Source organism: Phocoena phocoena, chromosome 2, assembly GCF_963924675.1.
Source record: "Phocoena phocoena chromosome 2, mPhoPho1.1, whole genome shotgun sequence".
NCBI lineage: Eukaryota > Metazoa > Chordata > Mammalia > Artiodactyla > Phocoenidae > Phocoena > Phocoena phocoena.
In genome coordinates, this window is record NC_089220.1 from 126882445 (window position 1) to 126905532 (window position 23088).

Below are 23088 nucleotides of genomic sequence, written 5' to 3' on the forward strand. Positions count from 1 at the left end.
TCTGGATCACCCAACCAAGTAGAGAGGGGCCTTCCAGTGGCCTCAGATTCTAGAACATCTCTAGAAGTTCTATGTGGAGTGCTCAGGGCAGAATTCTGAGGGGAATTCTGCCCCCATCATACCTCACCCCTTCCAGCTCATCAGTCATTTTTACCTTCAAAATGCCCCTTGAATCCATCCATTGGTTGCCATCTCCACCTCTGTCAGTCATCATCTCCCACCTGGACCTCTCTAACAAACTCTGGCTCCCCAGCTGCTGCTTCCACTCTTGCCCTTTTCTAATCCATTCTGAATAAGGAAACCATGGTGATCTTTGCAAAAAGCACATCTGATCAGTGGACTCCCATTTGTAAAATGGAGCTACACTGGCTCCTCAGAGCCCTTAAGATAAGCCAGAATCCCACATTGCCCACGATACCTTGCACGTTATGAATTCTGCTGACATTTCCAGTCTCATTTTTGCCCCCTCCCCTGATCTGTGTTCCAGCCACAGTGGCCTTTTCTAATCCCCACTTCTGGGCAGCGTCAGCTTTTGTCTCCTGCTCTTGGAAGGTTCTTCCTCATTGATCTCCTGGCTAATGCAGACCCATCCTTCAGGACTCACCAGCTTGCCTGATTCCCCTCCTTCAGTCTTCATTAGATTCTCCCCACTATTCTTCATCATAGAATCCTGTCTGATATAATTATATAACAGAGTAATGTATTACAATAATATATTGTGGACAGTTACCGTCTCTCCCTGACTAGACCAAATTCCATGACAGCAGGGACTCTCTTATTCGTGGTGAGGGAGCGTTGAGCCAATGGGTGGATGGATGCTTGGCTATGGGCTGTCTGACTGCTCTGGCTGCCACAGGGCATCCACCCTTTTCCCCATTCCTGTCTGGCTTCCTGCCCTGGTGTCTGTCATCACAGCTGCCACACCTTACTGCCCTTGCCCAAGTCACCCAAATCAGTGGCATTGATCTAAAGATGTACCTCACTTCCTGAGGCCTCCCCTGGAGATTTTAGCAAACTGGCTCTTTTCATTCTACAGCTCCTGCGCCAGCCCTTCTGGTGCCCTTATAAGAATAGACAAAGCTGCCTCTTCCTCAGGTGGGTGCAGTCCGTGCCAGGGCACATTGCTTAGAGAGCGGAACACGGGCCGGACTTCAGCCCTCCTCATTCTCCTGCCAGGCACCCTTGTGCGTGACACAATCTGTCCAACCAAATGTGTCACCTTGTGTTATGCTCACTCTTGGTTACAGACCTCACTGTGGGTTCCAGCAGGAGCTGGCCAATGGGGCCGGGCCCAAGGACAGTCCCAGGCATGAGCACAAGGATGTGCTCAGACCACCTCAGATGTGTCACAGCCTACATGTGGGCTAGGACCCTTTGCCAACAGGAAGGTGATCCTTGGGAAGGAAAATGCCTTTTAAGGTAAAATGTAAGTGAAGTTTACTTTGCCAGAGGTTAAAAGATACTCCGTGTTAAGATACTCTTCTAGTTGTGCTGCTCTGCTGCTCAGGAAGCTTCTCTGACTTCTTATTCCCCATAAGAAAATCTAAACTCCTCAGCCTGGCATGAAGGTCTCCACCACCAGCCCAGCCCGTGACTCCTGCCTCATCTCCCTCTGCTCCTCTTCCTACTTTCTCTGCTATAGTCAAATTAGTCCCCTCACTGGCCTTGAATGTGCCGTGTGCTTCCCCCAGCTCCCACTGTGCTCCCAGGCTCCCATACCCTCTTCTTGGTCCACCTAAATCCTATTTATTCTTCACTTCTCTCCATTAAGCTTTTCTAACTCTCAGAGACTGTCACTGTCTCTTTCCTTTAAACCCATATCCATGTGGCATCTCTTCCATTGCCATCTCGACTTGCCATTCAAGTTCATGCACATCTATCTCTAGTTTCCCCAATCAGGCTGTAAATGGCGTTGAGAGCTTCATTTAGGAAAAGGTGTCTGGCTCTTCTTTCCATCATTGGCTCCTCCAAGCCTGACAACCAATTTTCATGGAAAAATTGCCAAACCCGACAGTTGCATCACAGACACTGGGCAGGGACACGACAGGCTTTAGCATCAGGCAAGACCCATACCAAGGTGGGTCACACACATCACAATTTACAGTTTCTCTTCCCCAGCAGTGATTTATCTTTCCATCTGAGAAATTGTTTCTGCCATAACAGTGCCTTTTACCGTGGTTCCCTGATCCCACCCCCAGCACCTAATTCATATTCTTGCCAATAAACTGAGTAAAGGCCTTGCGAACACCTCTATCTGGGGAGCGCCAGCAGGATGCCTTCAGGGCTATGCGGTGGGCAAGGCTCCTTCACTGGTTCCTGCTTTATTCGGCTCTGTTTTTCTTTTAAGGTCCACTTATTTCTCCCATATATTTTTTTTAAAGATTTCCTTGATGTGGACCATCCCCAAAGTCCTCAATGAATTTGTTACAGTATTGACCCCGTTCCGTGCCTTGGCTTTTGGCTGTGAGGCATGTGGGATCCCAGCTCCCCGACCAGGGATTGAACCCGCACCCCCCCACACACTGGAAGGCAACGTCCCAACCACTGGACCAACACCAAAGTCCCTATTCAGCTCTTATATTGGACGTTTGTGATCTCTACCTGTAATCATGCTTTTATGTAGAAGATCGTAGAAGAATTTCAGGAGAAACATGGGAGACCGACATACAGGGCTTTCCCTCTGTATGTCTTGGTGTATGACTGAAGAGATTAATACCAGCTCATATTTTGTATTCCATGTTGGTATAAATAAATCAGATAAACCAAACAAGATGTCAAATATATTTAACTTTTCACCATGTTGGAATGTTTGCTTTTGGTTTCCTGAACTATTTCTTGTGAGAAATGGAAAACCCTGGAATATGTTCTGGATGTTCTGTAAGTAGGTAAATGCCAGGAAACTCTGTAGTTTTCACTTACATAAGAACTTCACTGTGTACAGAGGGAGAAGAGCCTGCAACTAAGAGGGATTAAAACTGGCAGGATCCAGATCCTAGATCTGCCTGCCACTGATGGGCTGTCTGACTCTGAGGAAGTTTCTTGACTGCTCTATGCCTCAGTTTCCTCCTCTGGCAAACAAGGATTAAAATTGTCCTAATCTAAAGGAGATGGTGCAAGTTAAATGAGCTCACACACATAAACTGTTTAGCACGGTTCTTGCCACATAAAGGACACGATGCAATACATGTTAGCTTTTCTTCTTACTACTCAACTAAAATGGGTTCCTGTAACATCTGAGATGGCTTTTTCTCCAGGGGTCCTTTATGCATTCTCTCTTCAGAGTTCAAACCATTCCTGTCCCCCGCAACACCCCCTCACCCCATGTATATTATTTCCTGATTCCTATTTAAGGAGGAAAGTAGGCTCAGCTCATGAGACACTCTACCCAAACTCATTCCCCTAAAAAGTGAAAATACATGCCAGTTACATCATTTTCTTAGGAGGCACTGATCTTTATCCAGCTTTGAACTTTTTATTTAACCAGACAGCTTTTTGTTCCTTTCACAGAGAGCTACCTCCATCCTGAGAGAGTCCCTGGAGGCCAAAGTGGCAGTGTATGGCGATCTCAGTCCTGAGGTGGCAGAGACATACCGGCTCCTGGGCGGGGCTGACCTGGCACAGGGGAACAAGAGCGGGGCCCACAAGAAACTGAAGAAGGTAAAGCTGCAGCCCAACTAATGTGGAAAAAAACCCTCCCACCCTTCCCCACAGGTAGCTTTCTCTCCCTCCACAATGCTCTTTTTAAATGAAACTTTACAAGTGGCTTATTTATGTAAGATGACATCACTTTTGCAGTTGATCTCAGCTCACACTTTTTGGGGTAAAAGGTACAGTAATCCTCTTATGCACATAGATTTTTAAATAAATTATCAATTATTCTTTACTATGAAAATAATTTTTAATTTGTACATAGCGTAATTTATCAATCTTTTTTTTTTTTTTGCGGTACGCGGGCCTCTCACTGTTGTGGCCTCTCCCGTTGCAGAGCACAGGCTCCGGACGCGCAGGCTCAGCGGCCATGGCTCACGGGCCCAGCCGCTCCACGGCATGTGGGATCTTCCCGGACCAGGGTGCGAACCCGTGTCCCCTGCATCCGCAGGCAGACTCTCAACCACTGCGCCACCAGTGAAGCCCTCAATCTTATTTTATTTTACTCTTTCTGTACACCCAGTTTATAGAGGAACTCTTTGTGTGTTCTTCTACTACTTATGTTTATTTTTTTTTAATTTGGAGTTTCTGTGGATGGCATGAGGTATGGATCTAATGTTATTTTCTTCCCAAATGGCTGCCCAGTTGTCCAGCACCATTTTATTAGGGAATCCATCTATGCTCCAGTGAGTTAACACTTTCGTCACATACTACATTTCCACATGTACTTGAGTCTATTTCTGGATTTCTTTCTATTCCACTTTTCTCTTTGTTTATTTGAATCCCAGTACCTCATTGCCTTAATTATAGAGATTTCATAGCATGATGTAGTACCTGGTAGGATTAGACTCCCCTCGTGGGTTTTTTTTTTTTTTTGGCTGCGTTGGGTCTTCATTGCTGTACGCGAGCTTTCTCTAGTTGCGGGGAGTGGGAGCTACTCTTTGTTGCGGTGCGCGGGTTTCTCAGTGCAGTGGCTTCTCTTGTGGAGCACGGGCTCTAGGCGTGCGGGCTCAGTAGTTGTGGTACGCGGGCTTAATTGCTCCGTGGCATGTGCGATCTTCCCAGACCAGGGCTCGAACCCATGTCCCCTGCGTTGGCAGGCGGATTCTTAACCACTGTGTCACCAGGGAAGCCTCCCTCGTGGTTTTCGTATATCAGGTTTTCTAGATATTCTGGCATCTTTATCTTTCCACATGAATTTTGATATCAACTTATCTAGCTCCATAAAAAGTTTGTTGGTGTTTTTTGGAGAATTGTTTTACTTGTAAATGGACATTGGGAGGATTGACATCATTATGATGTTGAGTCATTCTACCAAAGAACAAGGGATGTCTCTATATGTGTTCATGTCTACTTTTGTAACATTCAGGCACATTTTAAAGTGTTCCTCATATAGGTTTTGTACATTTCTTACTAAGTTGATTTCTAAGCATTTTATCTTCTTTAATGCTACTATAAGTGGAGTTTTATCCACTGTTACACCTTTTGACTGGTTATTTTTGTGTATACGAAGACTATAGGTTTCTCTGTGTTAATTTTATATTCTGCTAGTTTGCTTAATTCTTTTCTTGCTTGAGTTAATTTGAGCACTGATTCTCTCAAGTTTTCCAGGTGTACTATTACATCATCTGCAAACAGTTTTACTTTCTGTTTTCCAAGTTTTATGCCTCTGATTGATTTATTTTGTCTAATTGAATTGGTTCATACCTCCAGAACAATAATAAATAATGTGGAATAATAGGCATCCTTGCCTTGTTCCTGATCTTAATGGAAATGCCTCTAGTTATTCCTCATTTAATATATGCTGGCTTTGGACAAAGATTTATATATATTTATCATGCTAAGGAAGTATCCATGAATTTCTATTTTCATGAGTTTTTTTTTAATTAGAAATAATTGCTGGGTTTCTTTTTTTTTTTTTTTTTTTTTTGCGGTACGCAGGCCTCTCACTGTTGTGGCCTCTCCCATTGCAGAGCAGAGGCTCCGGACGCGCAGGCTCAGCGGCCATGGCTCACGGGCCCAGCTGCTCCGCGGCATGTGGGATCCTCCCGGACCGGGGCACGAACCCGTGTCCCCTGCATCGGCAGGCGAACTCTCAACCACTGCGCCACCAGAGAAGCCCTGCTGGGTTTTTTTAAAATTAGAAATAATTGCTGGATCAAAGGCTTTGTCAACATCAATGGAGATAATCAGATGATCCTTCTTAGATCACTTAATATGGTACATTTTATTATAATATTGAACCAGCCTTGCATTCCTGGAATAAATCCCCTTAGCCATAATGAATTATTCTCAATGTGATGTTGATTCTGTTTGCTAATATTTATTTTTTGCAAATATTTTGCACCAATATTTGTAAGTGATATTTGTTTAAGTATCAATGTTATTTTGCTTCATAAAAATAATTTGGAAGTTTACCTTTATTTTCTATGCACTGAAGGATTTTATACAACATTAAAACTATCTAGTCTTTGAGAGTTTGTACCATGTGTAAAACTCTTTAGGCATGGTGCTTTTAGGGGGGAAAATTCCTTGACAATTTTCTCTATTGCTTCTACAAACAAATTGGTCTGTTGAAGCTTTCTATCTCTAACAGGGTCATTTTGGTAAACTGTGTTTTTCTAGGTAATTATCTATTTCATTCACATTTTCAGATTGATTTGCATAGAGATTTGCCAAGTAGTCTCATGGATTTTTCAAATTTCTACTTTTTTAATAGTTATTTTCCCATTGTAATTCTTAGTTTTTTATTTGGATTTTCTCACTTTTTTCTTGACTGAGTTAGTTAGTGGTTTGTCTATTTTGTTAATTTTTCTAAGAAACAGGATTTGAATTCTATGGATAAATTGCCTTCCTATTCTCTATTTCATTAATTTCTAATTTTATCTTTATTCTTTCTTTCTTTGTAACTTATTTTGTTTTACTCTGTTGGAGTTTTTCCTATCTTTTTGAATTGGGAATTGAATTCATTTGGGTTTTTATTTTTATTGCTATAAGTGTTTTAGGCTATGAATTGTCCTCTTATTGTTGCTTTAAATGCATCTTATAAGTTCTGGCATGTTGTGTTTTCATTACATTAATTAGTTTGAAAATGATGAAAACCTGGGAACCTTTAAGTAATATAACTGCCCAAACCAAAAGAATTAACTTTAGTTCTGAGTGGGCTGTCCTATAGGTCAAGCCTTTTTTTCTCTTTTTATGACTTCTGATTCTGCTGCAAAAAGCACCAGATTTGGTAATATGTGTGGTGCCTATTTTTTTTTTTTTTTTTTTTTTTGTTGGTACGCGGGCCTCTCACTGTTGTGGCCTCTCCCACTGCGGAGCACAGGCTCTGGACGCGCAGGCTCAGCGGCCATGGCTCACGGGCCTAGCCGCTCCGTGGCATGTGGGATCTTCCCAGACCGGGGCACGAACCCGTGTCCCCTGCATCGGCAGGCGGACTCTCAACCACTGCGCCACCAGGGAAGCCCGTGCCTATTTTTTAATGAGATAACATATATTTATTATCAATTAGTCAACAGTAGTTATTGGATATCTTCTATGGGCCAATTACTGTGCTAGGCACAACTGGGGAAAGACAATGAATAACCAAGATAAATATGCTTCTTGTCTTTGTGTGACTTTCTAGTCTAGGCAGGAAGATATATTAAACCAATCATTTCAGATAATTTTAAACATTTGGCACATGTGAGGGAAGAGGTGAGAAAGGTAGCTGAGGGTGGCAGTTGCTCTGGGTTTCTCCATCCCCCACTTTTAAGCTAATGCTTATTGAGTGATTGTTATATCCCTGGCAGTGAGTTAAATGATTTTTATCTATTAACTTATTTAAGCCCTATAGTAACCCTAAGAGTTGGATACCTCTACTCTCTGTTTTTGCAAAGAGGGAAACTGAGGCTGAGAGGATCATTGTCTCAGCCTTGATTGCAAAGCTAGGAGTCATCAGAGCGGGGATTTAGCACCAGGCAGTCCATATTGTGCAGTCTACTCTATGCTATCATCTGTTTTACAGCTTGGGCTTCCACGTAAGATTTTGTTTGAACAGGGGCTTCTTGTGCTTTAAAAAAGTTTGAAAACCAGTGGCACAGTGGAGAGAATGCCAAGATAAGGATATGCAGGAGTCTTTGGGTTGCCACTGACAATACAACTCAAATTAGCTCAGGTATAAAGGACTGTCTATTGTCTTATGGTTTCCAAGAAAGCACTGACAGGCACATGATTAGCAGGACAGGAACACAGAACACAGTGGAGACTTGGGAGAAAGTGCCAAGGCCAGACTAGAATGCCACCAGGGCTCTCTCTGCCCAGGAGTCCTGCCTGCTTCTCTCTGCACCTCCCCCTACTCCTCTCTCATGGCAGCATCTCCCCTCAAGATGGAAATCATGGTGACCAGCCCCCCAGAGTTTTACTTCCTACCCCTGCTGCCATTTCTCAGTCACAGCTTGGAAGTTCTCAGGGGAAAATTGAGAGGCCTGGCTTGGATCCAGTGCCCACCCCAGATCAATCAGCTGAGGCCAGGGGTGTGGTAGGGAGTAAGAACATGGTGCCTTCAAGGCTGATGGGTGGCCCACAGTGGAGGTGGTGCAAGAAACACGGTCCCATAGTTAGAAGACCTGGGACAGGGTCACTAGAGCCCCTCCCTATTTGGGGGCATGTGCATTGAGTATAATAGGCATGCCATAGCCCCTTCCCTTAAGAGAGTCCTAGTAAACCCCTAACTCTGATATTATGTGCTCAGTATTGTGCTACAGGTCCGCACTGTGATCAACGGGAGAAAGGGGATTAGGGAAGGTGTCCAGATAAGTATTCCTGAAAAAGAGCATAGCCTAGCAGAGACAGGAATTCCCATGTTGGAAACGAGGTGGAAGAGGAGACTCAGGGGCAAGAGAGTGAAGCCTATTTAAGAAGAAAAAGCGGGCTTCCCTGGTGGCACAGTGGTTGAGAGTCCGCCTGCCGATGCAGGGGACACGGGTTCGTGCCCCGGTCCGGGAGGATCCCACATGCCGCGGAGCGGCTGGGCCCGTGAGCCATGGCCGCTGAGCCTGCGCGTCCGGAGCCTGTGCTCCGCAATGGGAGAGGCCACAACAGTGAGAGACCCGCGTACCCCCAAAAAAAAAAAAAAAAGAAGCAGCAAAAAGCAGTTGGGGTACCTGTCTGCAGAGGAGCTGGGAATGACCTCGCTGCCATGTTTGCAAGTTAAGGGGCTGAGACTTGATCCTTGAAGCTAGGGTCCCAAACGTTGGCCTGCAAGCTGAATCCAGCCCACTACTTGTTTTTGTGTGGCCCCTTAGTTAAAAATGGTTTTTTACAGATGATTATAAAATCTGTAATCATTTTACAGGTGATCATAAATTGATTTGATAGAGAACACTGACTTTGAACCACAGCTAAGTGAAATTTTATCCTCCCCCCAAAAAAAGAAATCCATTATTTTCATTAGTAGAACTAGATTACCCCCAAAATATACTTATTATTATTATACTTTAAATTTCATTGACAAAAGTTTGTGGACATTTGTTTCGTTTCCTCTCTAGCTAAGTTAAGTACCTACATAGTAGCTCGATTTTTATCTCTTGGCCCACAAAGCCTACAATATTTGCCACCTGCCCTTTGCAGAAAAAGTTTTCTGAACCTGGCTCTAAGCATCTGGGAGCCACTGAGGGAATTTTAAGTAGGGCACAATAGGTCTATATTTGTTCTTTGGATTTTTTTTTTTTTAAATCACTGTGAGGACAGTGTTGAGAATGGAATGGAGTGGCCCAAGAATCAAGGCAAGAGGCCTCAGTTTTCTCATCTGTAAAACAGAGAAAACAGCAACCCCAAGCCCTCCTTCACTCCCACAGTTGTTCTGAGGCCAGTATGAGGCAATGTGAGTAGGGCTGCTTTGGTAAGTGCCAGGCCCTGCCCGGGTGCAGAGTGCAGGCCGCTGAAGGGCCCAGACGGAGGAAAGGGAGGAGCTGTCCTGGCCAAGGCATACCACCTGCCCTTGGGAGTCTCCACTTAGCTTCTTCTTCCTTGTTTCTCCCCTGAGGAAGGTAGATGGAATATGGAAAAACTCTTCTGAGGGTTCAGCCTAGACACTCAACTCCAGGCAGGGGAGGGACCCAGGAATAGGGGAGGGGGGCAAATGTTAGCAGACGTGCAAGAATTTGAGTTGGAGCCACACAAACCTTCATATGGCCCTGCTGACTCCAGTGGGGCCAGGCTGGTTCCACTACTGACCACACACTGGGGGCCAGGCTTACTGCTGCTATGGCAGCTCATAGATCATTCCCAACCCTCACAGCAACCCTCCAGGTCAGACCTTAGTAGCTCTGATTTACAGACAAGGGGCCTGAGGCTCCTAGAAGTGAATTGTCTATGGGTAAGTTACTGTTAAATAAATCCCACATTTTCCTTAATGCCAGTGGTTTGCCAAGCGTGGGTCTTAAACCCCCTGCATTAGGTTCACCTTCTGAACCAGAGTCTGGGGCAAAGGGCCAGGGGCCCAGGGACCCAGGGACCTGCATTTTAGCTTCCAGGGGGAAGTTGAGAATCACTGCTTTGGGCCCCAGGCCCACCCACGGGGCTGAATATCAGCTCAGCTTCAAGAAACTCCAGGTTTCATCACTTCCAGAGCCTGCAGTGGAAGTTGGTGATTTTTTTACCTTTCATTTGGCCTCATTAACCAATCAGTCCTAAATACAATGATTGACATTTTAAAGCTATCTGGCCACTTGCCAGAGTCAGAGAGAAAAGGGTAGAAACGTGTATGTCTGCAGGTACACACCGCTGTGGTACACACAGTCCTCATTTCCACTGGTCCCCACGTACCCACCTGAGGACAGGGCTGGCCGCTTCATGAACACCAGGGCACACACAGGGCCTTTAAACGTGCCTCTCACATCTGCTCCTGAGCTGGACTTTCTCAGATGCCGTATTTAGTGCTGGGCTCTGCACAGCCAGCAGCAGCAGCAGCTCTCAAAAGCCACTGGCCCAGCGTTTCTCTTGTTTTTATCACAATAACAGCTGCATCCCCCAAGTTTTCAACTCTGGAGCAGGAATCCATTGAATACTGGACTTTCCAGATGTGCTCTCCTGTGCTGAATGGCCCAGGCATGGTTCTGTGGGCATGAAAAACAGGAAGGCACGAGAAACAAAGCAGACAGTGGGATTAAGTTACTGAAAAGAAAACCATAGTATTGATCTTTCTTTCAAAGGCATCTGCAGGGGAACGTTGGAGAACTCTGTTGGCTCCAGATGGAAATTTCCACTGCAAAAGTTCCCATTTTTGCAACATGGAGAACTAGATTTTCATCCAGGTAAAAGGCTGCAAACAAGAATTCACAAAGACTGTTTCCTAGGTCAGAAGCATCTCAGGACTAATCCCAGACCCAGTTACCAGGGTTGGGTCCCATCTTAATCTGGCCTCCCTGTTAGGTACTGTCATCATCAGGGTTCCATCCACCGCCTGATTACTTTATAGCTGTGAACATAAACTTTTTCTATAAAAGAATAACAATTTTATGTGACCTCTCTCTCCAAGAAATTCAAAGCCCACTACGATGAATCATTTGAAGAAAGGCAAAAGAAAATGGTTTTTATTCACAGGTTGACTGTGAGAAAGCCAACGCTGGACAGGTGTTACGTGGCCACAGGTCAAATCTCTAGAACAGACTGTCAGGTCCTTGCTGTTCCTCCAACCGGCCAAACACACAGAGCCTTCTGCAGATGGCTGTATTTTATACATGATTCATGTACTGTCATTCCATCAGCGGCCCGCCTAGTTTCACTTTCCCTTTAAGCCTTTGTGGTGTTTTCCTTGTTGCCCTGGATACCAGGCAATCCAGAGCCAAGTTTGGAGTCCCCGCAGAGCCCTGTGTTAGCCCGTACTGCTTTCAAGGGTAGAGTCTCATTCGTCCTTGACCCCTTGATCTTGATTTTTCTAATCATCTTTGATTAACCCACTGCTGGGCTGCAGCAATCCACCTCAGAACCTTTTTGAAAGAAAGGAAGGTCATAATGACATTGATTTCGTATACAGAATCCTGTTCTTGGTTTGAGAAGTGTGCTTGAAGACACTTCAAGCCCTCATTAGTTACTTGGAGATGTTTGTAAATTGGTTGATATAGTATAAGAATGGAAGCTGATGGTTAAAGGGGTCAAGGGCTTAACCTTCTGTGGGGAAAACATGGAGCCTCCCTTGCCTGCTACAGGCTGGGTGGAAATCAGAATTCCAGGTCTCCTGGCAATAGGATGCCCTGTGTCGTCATCTGCCAGGAAGAGTTGCTCTCCTTGGGGTCAGGGCCCCTAACTATGGCAGCCCAGGCACAGCGCCTCCCACCTTCCCTGTCCCTTAGAAAACATATATAGGCGCTGAACACAGACTGCCCAGGACAAGGCTACATTTGCTATGGAAAGCTCCTCCAATATGGGAACGCTTACCGTGGCTTCGTGGGTGCACAATGCCTCAGGAGTTCCTAAATTGGCATCAAAGTCTGGAGGGTGCAGAACTGTGGGTGTGGACAGACCATCCTGGCCTGAGACCTTCTGGTGTTTGTCAAAACCTCATTGGATGCAGGAGAACTGTGAGTTTATGGGTGGATTGCCTGGGACGGAGAGAAAGGCAAAATCTCCTACCACATAGATTCAGTGTGACCTTTAGCAAGTGGAAAGAGTGATGCTGGGAATGGCAGGTGCTACTGCACCAACTCAGGAGGGACTGGGTGGGATGGCCGAGCTCCACATCAGGAGGGAGCTGAAAAGCTTAATTTTAAAGGAGGCTCGATTTCTTGCTCTATCTGGCCCAGAAATAGGCAAACCCAGCTTTTCTACAAACAGCTGGCTGTCCACTCTAAAAACAAAGCCTGAATTTATATGTGGGTATGCAGCAGGAGGCCCCTCCACAGGAAGTCCTGCTGATGCATTTGTTCTCCAAATATTTGTGCTGCAGTTATCCTGGAGAAGGATGATGGTAGCTTGCTCCAAGACAGTGGCCAGGGGCTGGAGCAAAGTCGTGGGGGAGTCAAGGGACGTCAGTAAAGATATAGAACCCATGGCACTTGGCAACTCAGAGGTGACGAGTGAGGGAGACAGCAAGGATGACACCTTGACTCCAAGACAGGCATCGTAGATACTCAGGGAGAGCTTTTCAGACGGGCCGCTCTGAGCAGCTCTGTGAGTGGCAGCGCCTGGGCCTCCCTCCCTTTCTCCCTCCTCTCCCATTTCCCTTGTCCCGGGGCCCCTGGTCCTCCTCTATCTGTATTTCTTTCATGGGAGGCTTCCTACCCACCTGTGCAGCAATCCTTGTGTCTCAGAATTAGTGGGCTTCCAGGTAAGGGAGCTACAGGTGTGTGTTTAAGTGTGTGTGTGTGTGTGTGTGTGTGTGTGTGTGTGTGAGAGAGAGAGAGAGAGAGAGAGAGAGAGAGAGAGAGAGAGAGAGAGCGGGGCTGGGTATGCTGCCTCAGACACTTGCCACTCCTCCTGCCTGGAACCCCCACCATCTCCCCCAGACCTGGTGCTCTTCACATGGCTGACTCCCCGTCCTGCAGGTTTCAACCCGAATGTCACCTCAGAAAGGCCTTCACTGACCCAAGCACCCTCTACCACTACTGACACCACCACCCCTTTATTCTTTCATAGCCCATGTTCTCTTTTCTTTTCCACAGCTCTTATCATGAGTTGTTATGCTATGTTTGTTTACACATTTTTAAATGCCTGGCTCCCGCACTACACTGGAAACCCCCATCGTCTGTTCCATCACTGAGGTGGACTCAGGGTTGGTGTCTGGCAGGGGCTCAGCAAACATCTGCGGGAATGTGTGCCTGCAGCAGAAGACGCAGGTCCAGAGGACAAGGCTGGTTTCTGAGGGGCTTGGGCAAACCAAGCCCCACCCCCGTGTGACCCTGTTTCTATAGGACAGTGCTGTCTGATGAACTGTATCTTGGTTTGTCCTTTCATTTCCCCAAGTAAGTGATCATTTCTGCTTGCCTTGTAAAGATTAGTAAATGAAAAGCATATTTGTGTTTTTCTAAACATTTAAGACATTTCATACTTCCACGTATTTTGGCTTGACGTCTTCTTTTCTTCTTAATACTAACCTTGAGAATTGACATGAAAATAGCAGCACAGTTCATGTGTTCCTGGGTAACTTCTCCACGGACATACTCTAGCATCAGATAATACGTATAAAGAAGAGTAGTGATTTCAGATTCTGAGCATTAGAATCATTTGAAATATTTTACCTTTCTCTGGCTTTTTCATTTCATGTAAAGACAAAATACACAGGCTTGGCACAGACCCTTCCCAGGCAAGAAAATGTCTTTCTCCATTTTCCATTATTGAGTTGCATAGCCTTGCAACTGAGATGGCTCTTTAGCTGCAGCCTGGCTGCAATGCCTCTGTTAATAAATAGGATGTGTCCCAGCAGCACTTTCATTGTTGGAAATTTCCCAATAGAGATGATGATGTGATTTCAGGACTTAAGACTGAAGGTTGAGGGAGAAAAGGAGGGCTCAGGCACACCAACCCACTTCTGCAGGGGCGTTGCCATGACTAGAAATGGCCCTGAGTACCAACTGTAGATTTTCAGAGATCCCCCCCAAAATCAGAAAATATGCTTCCTTGTGAGTTCAGGTTTTCTAAAACTGTTGTGGTTTTCTAAAGCCAGAGTAGACTGAGTCAGCTAATCTCCAAACCGCAGCTGCCACTGAGCCCATACAGGGCTCAGTCCACACAGGGAAGGGTGCAAGCTATGTCCACACATACGTCCACACAGGGAAGGGTGCGAGCTCTGGGGCACAGAGGTGGGCTGCAGCCAGGACAGCAAGCCGGTGCCTCCTATCCCAGATTCCTTGGCTCCTGGGCTCCTTAGAAACCTAACTTTCAAAACTCAAAGTCATGTCAAATATAATTTTTAAGGTTCTCATCAAATGCTTAAGACTGTGTCTTAACTCCCCTGGCTTTATGAATGACACCTAAGAGAAAGCAGCACCTGGGGGAGAGCATTCTTTCTTTCTGCTATTGAACGTGCCCAGATTATGATGGTGGAGGTCTGTAACACTGCACCCACAGTGGAGCTTCCCTACCAGAGGTTTCAGTAGCCCTGTGGTCCAGCCATGTCCTAAGGTTGTCATATAAGAATTTCATCAGTTGACCTTTTGCTTTACTTACTTATTCATTCATTTAGCAAATATTGCATCTTAGGTGCTAGGGATTGTGCAAGGCCCTGGGACACAAAGGTGAGCAAGACAAACATGGCCCCTTTGGGGACAGCTTGCAGGCTGCTGTGAAAGCTCGAGTTCCCTTTTGTCTTCCTGCAGGGAGAGAGAGGAAAGCTCCTTGTTTGGTATCTAAGGTGTAATAAAAACACAAGTGACTTCTCCCAACCCCTGCAGGTAAAATCAAAGAGAACACAAGCAATATAATGGCTTCCTAAACTTCACCTGGATCCTCAAAATTTGTTTTTTGTCCACTCAAAAGGAAAACGAGAAACACCCTTTGGAGGCTAATTTCAGACCAGAGTGCACTGGCCTCCTTGGAAGAATCTGGAGAGTACAGAATACCTTTATTTATGATGGAGAATGTTCTCCTATCGAGGTTTGAGGAGTTCTTTACTTAGTTCAGCGAGATGTTTACAATGCCTGGCTGCCAGTAGGTTCAATTAACATTTATTGACTTTGTCTCTAATACCTGTTTTTAACAAAACCTACCTCACACAAAAATGCTTAAACAAATTTAGCCAAGAGCCACAGAACACTGAAAAATTCAATTTATGTTTCTTAGATAAATATATAGCTATGTAAGACGTTTCCTAGTAAAAGTCAGTAATGGATTATTACACTTTTTAAAAAACGTAGCATTTGGGGCTTCCCTGGTGGCGCAGTGGTTGAGAGTCCGCCTGCCGATGCAGGGGACACAGGTTCGTGTCCCAGTCCGGGAAGATCCCACATGCCGCGGAGCGGCTTGGCCCGTGAGCCGTGGCCGCTGAGCCTGTGCTTCCGGAGCCTGTGCTCCGCAACGGAAGAGGCCGCAATGGTGAGAGGCCCGCATACCGCAAAAAAAAAAACCAAAAAACATAGCATTTGAAGACCAGTTCAATTACTGGATGAACCACTTTTTCCTGTCTCGGTGCCTGGTATGGCCTCCCTGGGCACTGTCATCACAAAAGGGATTGGGGCTGAGGGTCTGTTTCCCTCTCCTGGCTGACATCCCTTTACATCTCTTCCCTCTTCAGCTACAGTTTTGGGCAAAGTCCCTTAGTGAGTATAAGTAGCCTTAAAAAAAAACCCTAATAGCACCAGAAAGAGAAGAGTCTTGACTGCTGGGGCATAGGGGGTAGGATGGGGATGGGCTCACCTCTCTCTGGGCTTGATTATTGAAAAGGGCTGCTTTACCCAACCACGACCCTCTCTCCTAACTCCACTCTCTCTACTATCGTAACACCCCCAGTGAAAATGAGCAACAAGGTCTGGGATAGATGTGGTTATAGCAGAACCGGTGAGAATCCGTGTAAGTCCTGTCAGGTGCCATGTCCTTTTTCCCAGGAATTGTGAATATTCAGCTAATAGTATAATACCTCCTTCCCTAGAGGATGAGGGGCCAGGGAGAAGAAACTTCAATAACCAAAGGAGCATGATGGAAATTCCTCCTGAGTTTCAGATTTTGGAGGCCACCTCTTAAGGCAGAGTGTCCTGAAACCTCAGATTTTCTCAAATAATCGTTATAATGTCAGTAAAATTCTAATGCTTCAGTGAATGAATTAACACCATTGCATGTCAACATCAGCTCGTCTCAAAATGAGCTGCATCTGAGGCACTCATAAATATGTAAACAGGGAAGTTTGGATGGGTTTAAAATTAGACCTGATCTTTTACACTGAGTGAAGGTATTCCTGGCCAGGTAGGAGAAAATGAAGTCTGTCTGGCAAGACGTGTTAGCCCTGGAGAGAGGCCTCTCCCCGACTAACATGGATGAGGGAGAGCAGGCTTGCTTCTCGCTCGCTGTCCACATCTGAGCCTCCTCTGCCAGGCTTTGGGTGGTGAGTACCCAGGCTCCCAGCAGCTGTGAGCCAAATGGGGAAGAGTGCTAGAAGAGGTTACATCAATTGTCATCAGTGTCCCTCTCCATCTTCTTCCCCTCAAAGCAACACAGGACTTTCTCAAGGTTCCTAAATTTCCAAGGTCACAACAAACTCTCTGTGGATTAGAGCAACGCTAGTTCAAACCCAGGGAATGAGCAGCACATTGCCTAGGCCAAGCCAGGGCCCCAGTGCAGATTCAGAAGTCTGGGGATTGCTGGGCGGAAGGGCTAGGATCCTTGCCTTTACAGAATTTGGATTATATACTAAATAGAATAACAGGAAAATGTTTACTCCTTTTTAGGTGTTATGTAATTCAGCTAAGAAATAATGAATATTTTGTTATATAAAAAATCTTGCCAGATTTTCACCTATTTCCTTCTTCCAAAAGACAACCACATTCTCAGAATCCAGAATCACATTCTCAATTCCTCAGATTGAACCAAACATTCAGATGGTCCTCATGTTTTCCACAGCTCATAAAGACAAAGGATTTTGGCTGCCTGTGTGTTAATTTTCCCAAACACCTAAAAACAGTTGGCCAATCAGAATGAATACAGTCTTCAGTATGATGTCCCCAAACCCCAAAACTTTTGTGACTCGAGCTGTTACCATGTAGAAAAACACATTCAATCTTTTAAAAATACGAAATATATCAGATATAAGGAAAAGTACGAATAATATAACAAACACCTCTGAGATTACTATTCAGTGTAAGAAATAAAACGCGACCTATCCAGTTGAAGCCCCCTCCCCACCCCATCTCCAGATAGCTACTATCCTGAATTAGATATCATTCTCATCTTTATTATTTTACTGTGGTTTTATTTTACATACAAATATATGCACACATATTATATGCATTCATCTGCTATTTTCTTTTTCTTCTCTATAATCATAAGATTCACCCATGTGGCGACACACACACATCAAAAATTTGTGTGGTATCATGCATAAACAATACACATATATCACAGTTTACTTATCCATTACTAAATATTCCCAAACTGTTCTACAAAATATTCCCAAATTGGTTGTACCAACTTTAATACCCACTATCAGTATATAAAAGAGTTCTTGTTGCTTCGTATCTTTGACGAAGCTTGGTGTTATCATTATCAGACTATAATTTCTGCAGTTTGGTAGGTGAAGGGGCAATCTCATTGAAGTTTTAGTTTGCATTACTGATTACTAGTGAGCTTAGGCATGGTTATTAGCCATTCTGTTTTCAACTTCTTTGAATATCTGTTTACATCTTTTGATCATTTTTCTGTTGGTAGGCTTTTTTTCTCATTACCTTATATGAGTGCTTTATGCTAATCCTTTTCCAGTTTTGTGCAAATATTTTCCCTCAGTCTGGTTTGTCTGTACCTTGCCTAGGGTGCATTTTGGTGCACAGATGTTTTGAATTTTAATATAGTTAAATTTCATCAGTCTTTTACTCTTGATTTGTCTGGATCTTGTCTAAGAAATACTTCCCTACCTCAAGATCATAAACGTATCCTTCAATATTTTCATCTATAAGTTCCAAGTTTTAATTTCACACTTAGTTCCCCAATCTATCTGGGATTAATTTTTGTGTTTGATATGGGGCAGGGATCCATTTCCTTCCATTTGGAAAACCAGTTCCATTTACTGACTAGTTCAGCTCTTCCTCATGGACACTTCAGGGCCACTTCTGTCAATCTATCAAGTATTAGACTCTCTGCCATGTTTTGTTGATATATTTGTCTGTCTCTGGATGAAAACCACACTGTCTTAATTACTCTAGTTTTATAAAAGGTCTTGACATTCAGCAAAGCAAGCTCCTCCATCTCATTCTTCTTCAAAATTATTTTGACCATTTTGGGCACAACTCTCATGTCTCTCCCTGGCCCAGTATAAGCAACCAAATGGCAGGACAATAAGCAGAAGGGAGAAACCAAGCCAAAGCCAGTCCTGGATAATATACAGCTGAATATTTAACTCCTAAATAAATCAACTCCTAAGAAATTGCTGCATAGTAATGAATATAGAAAGCCCATATAAGATAAAGCACTTCTTTACAAAAAAGCAAAAACATTTGAAAAAGAAGAAAAGTTTTTTGGGCTATAGCAAGGGTCATTTAAAATTAGAAACTAGAGACCCCTCCTCTGGGTAGAAATGTTCTTGCCTTTATTTTCTAGAAACATAACTTTTAAACATAGTTTTGCATACGGATAGTCACAGAGAGTTCTACAAAATAGTGCTAAAACTGTACATTTGTTTCCTGGATTCCTCAGGGCATCCAAATTGAAGGTCAGACTGTTCCTGGAAGAAACTCAGAATACACTAATTCCGTCATAGCATGGGTCTATGAATGAAGTATTCTCTCATTTAAGGGAGACTTGATTTTCCTGCAAAATGCTCTCAGTGACATTTCCATAACCTCACAATTACTACTTGGTGTTCTGCAGTGTCTTCAGATCCAGACCCTCTTATATGGACCACAGGACAAGAGGACTCTGGCCACCCAGCAGACCATGGATGTCCTGTCCAAGTGAGTTGGCCTCCCCTCACACTATTTCCCCTGCAATCAGAATCTCAGATGAAGCTGGTTCTGTAAGGTACTACGGAACTTCCCGTGGAAAGTTTTACTGACTTCCCCATAACTCATAAACTATGCAAGCCCAGTTCCTTTGAATACCCAGTTGTGAAATATCTTCTTGCCAGATATTAGGAAGTAATTAGCTCTTGAAGAATGTCAGAAACACAGCCTGGGATTCGTCCTCCTGCAGACTGGCCGCCTGCAGGTCATCTCACCTGCTGGAGGGCAAGGGCACAGAGCCCTGCTTGGCCTGCGGGAGCCCTGCCTCAGGCTGCCCCTGAGAGCCCTCTGACTTCACCTTGACGGCCGGCCTTCTGGTTTTTACTACGGCACAGCCTGCGTACACCCAGAGCCCGCAGACTGACGGCCAAGGCCCTGCTCAGGGAAGTGCCGCAGGCGGGACACAGCTAGCGGGGTGTGGCGGGGGGCTGTCTCGGAGCCCACCCGCTGGGCCCAGGCCCCTTTAGCAGCTGAGGGTTGACTGTGTCAGCTCAGCAAGAATGGTCACAAGGAATTAGAAAATGGGAGAAGAAATCTTGCGTTTTCTGTTCCTGTGCCACAAGTCTCCTCTCATTTACAGTCCCTCCTGAAGCTCCTTCACGAAACGTAGCTCAGCAACCGCCAGGCTTGTCTTCACAGCCGCGAAGACTGGGCGCAAAACGCGGGCAGGTCGAGGGACGCCCCATTTACCCCACCCTCTGCTTGTTCGCAGGGCCCCCGAGAAGGCCGTGAAGCCTCGGCAGCCCCCAAGAGCCAAGGCGGCCTTCTGCACCAGCGGGCCGCAACACACCGCGCTGGGGAAGGCCAGGCCCAACGCAGCCGACTGAGCCCACCCCCACCAAAAGCTCTGCTCATGCCTGGGTGCTGACACTTAGGGTGCTCTATAAATCTCTCTCCAGCCAGAAGGTGGCCTTCAACAGTCATTGGCAGATTTTCTAGGCTGTTTGCTCCAAATGCAACAGCGGTCCCATAAACTTCCCATGGGCCACCTTTTGACAGTGGATGCCCTTCCCGGTGATTTGGCGCTGCTATAAAGCATTTTTCTTTTTACCACCTTAGTGGTTTTTCTTGCCAGCAAGAATTTTTACCCATCAGCACTACAGTGGCTGAAAGGCTTCTCTTCAAAAGTTCGAAACTTCCTGTGTAGGAAAGTAGACTCAACATCTGATCATATATACACACACACACACACACACACACACACACACACACGGTGTATAGCCCCTTGGGCAGGCCTGGAGTCAGATCTGGAGCAGTAAGATTCTGGGGAAAGCCCTTTCTTATATAGGAAGGTAATAGAATAAAATGCTAATAAAAGGAAATTTGGACGTCCTGGGGTCGGTGTTTGTAAAATGAAGTCGCCTCAGAGCTCCTCAGAGCCTGGAAAGGGGCACCGAGGAAGCTTCTCCTCACTCGTGCACTCAGGCACTTATTGAATCTGGTTGAGCACCCAGGATGTACCAGGCGTGTGCTAAGAACTGAGGGCACGACGACAAACAGGACAGACACACTGTCCCCATCGTCTCAGAGCTTGCCATCCAACATGGACGCTAGTCATTAAACATATAATAGTGGAGTTGGTTGATGACAACTGAGGGAAAGAGCCCGGTACCACGGGGTAGGTGATAAATGGCCCTGACTTTTCCTAGAGGTCAGGGGAGGCAGGTGTAAGGGAGTGAAGAGAGCTGAGCAGGAGTGAGGTGGGCACGGAGGAGCTGCAAGGAGGCATGCTGACTCCCTGATGTTGCCAGCTGTGGCCTCCACTCCAGGCAGGAGAAATGTGGCCACCACTCTGGAGAGCTTTTTTTTTTGGAGTTGGCACAGCCCTTGGCCCCCTACTCTCCCAGTTGTGTTCCCATGTAGGTGGTAAGAGGGTGAGGTGGGATGAGTGCTCGTGTCCACAGTGGTCTTTAGTCTCTTGGAGGGGAGGCCATCGTCATTCGAGAACGGAAAGATAGAGGGACATGTTTTGAGCACCTCTCTCCATGCTGTTGGTGGTGAGGTCCCGTGCCAGAACGAGGTGAATGAGCGCACAGAGGGTGGGAATGGGAGGTAGGCAGTGTTGTTCCTTCTCGTCCCCACCCTAATCCCATGGGCTGGGGCCCAGCAGGGCTGCAGGCTGCAGCTAATATGTCAGCAGGATGCAGCACGGCCCCCTCCCACTCCAACACCCAGTAGGAAAGCCAAAACCACTCTGGGTCCATTTGTGCTGGCCACCTTGAGAACTGAGGGGGGAAATAAACCAAAGTTTCATGGCAGGGTGGAGGGAGGCTGGGTCCCTTGTCCTCGACAGTGTGACAGCTGACTATACGGGCCACCCCTGCTAGTACTCACCCATCCCAGATAGGCCTGTGGGATGAAGGCACCATTCAAAGAAGGCGTGAGATGTCACTACTCACCAAGTGTTCTATCTAGTTGAAGACACGGGTTTTGATGTGGATGGTGGAAAAGCATTTTAAATATGATATCACACGGAGTCTGCCTCAAAAATGTTTGTGCACCTCAGAAATTCCTATGCTGAAGCCCTAAAGCCCAATGTGAAAGTATTTAAGCTGGGGCCTCTGGGAAGTAATTAGTACATGAAGGTGAAGCCCCACAAATGGGATTAGTGCCCTTATAAGAAGAGACACAAGAGAAATGATCTTTCTACCATGTGAGGGCACAGCATGAAGGCAGCCGTCTGCAAACCAGGAGAGGACCCCCACCAAGAATTAATCCACCAGCACCTTGGTCTTGGATTTTGAGCCACCAGACCTGTGAGAAATAAGTGTCCATTGTTTAAGCCTCCAGCCTGTGGTATTCTGTTATAGCAGCCTGAGCAGACTAAGAGCCCACGCTAGGTTTTTGAAAAAACAAAATGTAAATTATGATGTTACTTCTTCCTCTATTTCTTGTAGGATAGTATTTTGGAATCACAGAAACTAAAACACTTTTTAAAACATTTAGCCACCACCCTGAGAAAGAATGAATTTAGGAATGTTCCATCAAATGTCTCCCATCTATTAAATGTTTTAACTTCAAAATGAAAGGAAGAGTCTAGCTATTCATATGTTTTGTTTTTGTACAACGCTACAAACAGGTAAGAGTATCTACTCCTTTGTCTCAAACTAGCGCACTTTTTTCAGGCTCCTAAGAGATGGGCATGATTAGCCATTCCGGTTTGCACTTAAGGTTAGTAATGAACCATCACGGTGTGCTCAGGACTGTTCTCATTTTAGCACTGAAAGTCCCATGTCCCAGGAGACCCCTCCATTCAAGGCCAAACGGGATGGTTGGTCACACTACTGTCACTAGCCTTCCGGGATGTCATGATGACATTCTTACCACAAACTGTCCAGTCTATTTGAATACAAGCCAGTGGTTTATGCTCTGTCTGCCATGCTTTCTAGTTCTGTGCTAACAATATCGAGTTCTAATTCAGGTGAGGAATTAAAGAACTGGGACTTTTCACATATATTCTCCCCAGTGACTCTGTGCCACCATAAAAAAAACATGCACATAAACACATATATGCTTTAATTAGAATTTAAATAAAAACCACAAAAAAACCTACTGGAAAACATTCATTCTCTTTAGGAACAATGTGGGATTTTTTCTTAGATTTTTATTTTTATACATTCTTATGACATATCCCCTCACAGGTGGTTAGCAAGATCAGCTTTTCAGATGATTCCATCCTAAATATACATTTTAAACAAACAATATCAAAACAGCCAGTGGGAAGGTGAAACACATTCCATTAATACCGTTTTGTCTACACAAAAATAAATGTGAAAAGACTGGTTGTGTCCTTACCCTGTCCCACCACACAGTTGACTAC

The 23088-nt window shown here is 45.3% G+C and overlaps 1 protein-coding gene across 1 annotated transcript in view; it reads left to right on the plus strand.

Annotated features, from left to right (window-relative positions):
* TTC23 (tetratricopeptide repeat domain 23) overlaps positions 1 to 20095 on the plus strand; it is a 110972-nt gene extending 90877 nt beyond the window's left edge. Inside the window, exons 9-11 of the mRNA XM_065872089.1 lie at positions 3508 to 3657; positions 19138 to 19220; positions 19981 to 20095. Coding sequence (XP_065728161.1) covers positions 3508 to 3657; positions 19138 to 19220; positions 19981 to 20095 — 348 coding nt within the window. The remainder of the gene's footprint in view (positions 1 to 3507; positions 3658 to 19137; positions 19221 to 19980) is intronic.
* The last annotated feature ends 2993 nt before the right edge of the window (positions 20096 to 23088 follow it).